The sequence below is a fragment of the Ailuropoda melanoleuca genome, chromosome 11 (genome assembly GCF_002007445.2).
Source record: "Ailuropoda melanoleuca isolate Jingjing chromosome 11, ASM200744v2, whole genome shotgun sequence".
Taxonomy (NCBI): Eukaryota; Metazoa; Chordata; class Mammalia; order Carnivora; family Ursidae; genus Ailuropoda; species Ailuropoda melanoleuca.
In genome coordinates this window covers 6,654,936-6,656,812 of record NC_048228.1, presented here as the reverse complement: position 1 = coordinate 6,656,812, position 1,877 = coordinate 6,654,936, and the positions used below count along the sequence as shown (strand labels likewise).

Here is a 1,877-nt window from a genome sequence, read left to right as displayed (position 1 = left end):
TCCATCCGTCCATCCGTCCATCCGTCCATCCGTCCATCCGTCCATCCATCCACTCATCCATCCATCCATCCATCCACTTCCATCCATCCATCCATCCATCCATCCATCCATCCACTCATCCATCTATCCACTCATCCATCCATCCATCCATCCATCCATCCACTCATCCATCTATCCACTCATCCATCCATCCATCCACCCATCCATCCACCCAACCACTCACTCATCCATCCACCCATGAGGTACCATCAGGTAATCTGGCAGACTCCAGCTAGAACTCTTCATTTTAGCAGAGGCAGACAAGAACAGCATCTGAGGATCTGAATGCGCTCTGCTAACTACTTAGAGACATTTTAGTTCCAATGATGTACACTTTTGGTCAGGCATAGCCAGGACCCCGGGGCCACAGGGAGTCCGGGAACACTGCCACACTGGACAAAACACAGGACACTTACGGTCGAGTCCATTCAAGTAGCGCATGCGGATCTCACAGTGGCCCCAGACGGCGCTCACTACAGGATACAGTTTTTTGCCCTTGAGTCCTCGAAAAGCCACTCCCATGTACTGTCCATCCACAATGAAGCTCAGAGTCCCGTCATCCATGTCCAGGGCCACGAGGAAGGAGTCGGGGACAATAAATGTCTCATCCGGCTCCAAAAAGGCCGGGTAGGTTTTGCTCGGTTGGTTTTTGCCATCGTGATAGAGCCGGTTGCGCCCCAAGTCCCAGCCCCAAGACTCGTGGTTATTCCCCACGAGGGTTGTGTACCCGACGGAGTGCAGGGGGGCGTCTGCTGTCGCCACGCCCACCACGGCGTGTGTGCCCCGCTGCCTCATGGCCCACGTGATCTGCCACACGTGCAGCCCGCGCGTGTACCCGACTTTGCCCCTGATGGCGTCCGTGCTCTGGGCCACCGGATGCCGGTGAAAGATCAGCTTGTCGTCCTCCTTCACAAAGACGTTGAGCGATCGGTCATTGTCGTTCCATGAATGGAGCAGCTGGATGTCGTAGGACACGGGGGGCATGTCCAGCAGCAGGTCCAGGCGGGTGGGCTTGCAGTAGTCCAGGCCCTGGAGCTCCTGCTTCAGGGGCCGGTACGTGGGGTCCCCCATGTCCACAGTCTTGATCCCTCCGGTGACCTTCTGACCCATGTTGGCCTTTGGTTTCACCTCTGCACGGACTCCCGGGGCAAACTCATCAATCGTGGGGCCTCCTGTCCAGGTTCCCGATGAGGCCCAGACAGAAGTCCCAAGGAAGGTTGGCAGGTGGCCTCTGGAGACTGCGGAGCCCTCAGTGTTGCCTGATGGATGCAAAGAGAAACAGGAGGCCGGGTGAGCAGGGGGTGCGGGAAGAAGGGGAACACGGTGATTAGGAGTACGAGGCCGCCCACATGGACATGTCCCAGCACACCCGATGCGGGGCAGACTGCAGCCGTGGCTCTGTCCCCCAGGCTACAGTGCTAGGAGGGAGTCGGCACGGAGAGGGGGGCTTGGGGGCCAGGCACCATGTTCGAGGGCATCAGCTGCACGACACTCACCGAATACCTAATCACAGTTGCTCAGGGCAGAAGGCCAGGTTGTCATGGTTCCCAAACCAGCCCCAAGGCAGTGGGTCTCCTCCCCGGTCAAGCCAATGGGCAGCTTATCTCCCTTGCCTGCAGTCTGGGGGGAAAGTGAAGCCGTGAGAGGACGCAGAAGCGGCCAGACCCCCTTTCACAGCCCCTCTTCTTTTCCAGCACAACTGCTTCCAGGGGTTCATGCTAGGGAAGGGGACCCCGGTACAGGGGGTCTGCATGTGCATTCAGCTGGGAGGCCCTAGGGGTCTCCTGGCTTGCTGGTCCCCGAGGCTGCAGCAACCTCTCTAGCAAGTCCTATGTCCC

General features: G+C 58.6%; 1 protein-coding gene across 1 annotated transcript in view; it reads right to left on the bottom strand.

Moving 5' to 3' along the window:
• Positions 1–1,677, bottom strand: part of SPSB1 (splA/ryanodine receptor domain and SOCS box containing 1) — a 12,063-nt gene extending 10,386 nt beyond the window's left edge. Inside the window, exons 1-2 of the mRNA XM_019799085.2 lie at positions 1,536–1,677; positions 456–1,298 (exon numbers count right to left, since the gene is read on the bottom strand). Coding sequence (XP_019654644.1) covers positions 456–1,149 — 694 coding nt within the window. The 5' untranslated portion in view covers positions 1,150–1,298; positions 1,536–1,677. The remainder of the gene's footprint in view (positions 1–455; positions 1,299–1,535) is intronic.
• Positions 1,678–1,877: the final 200 nt, after the last annotated feature.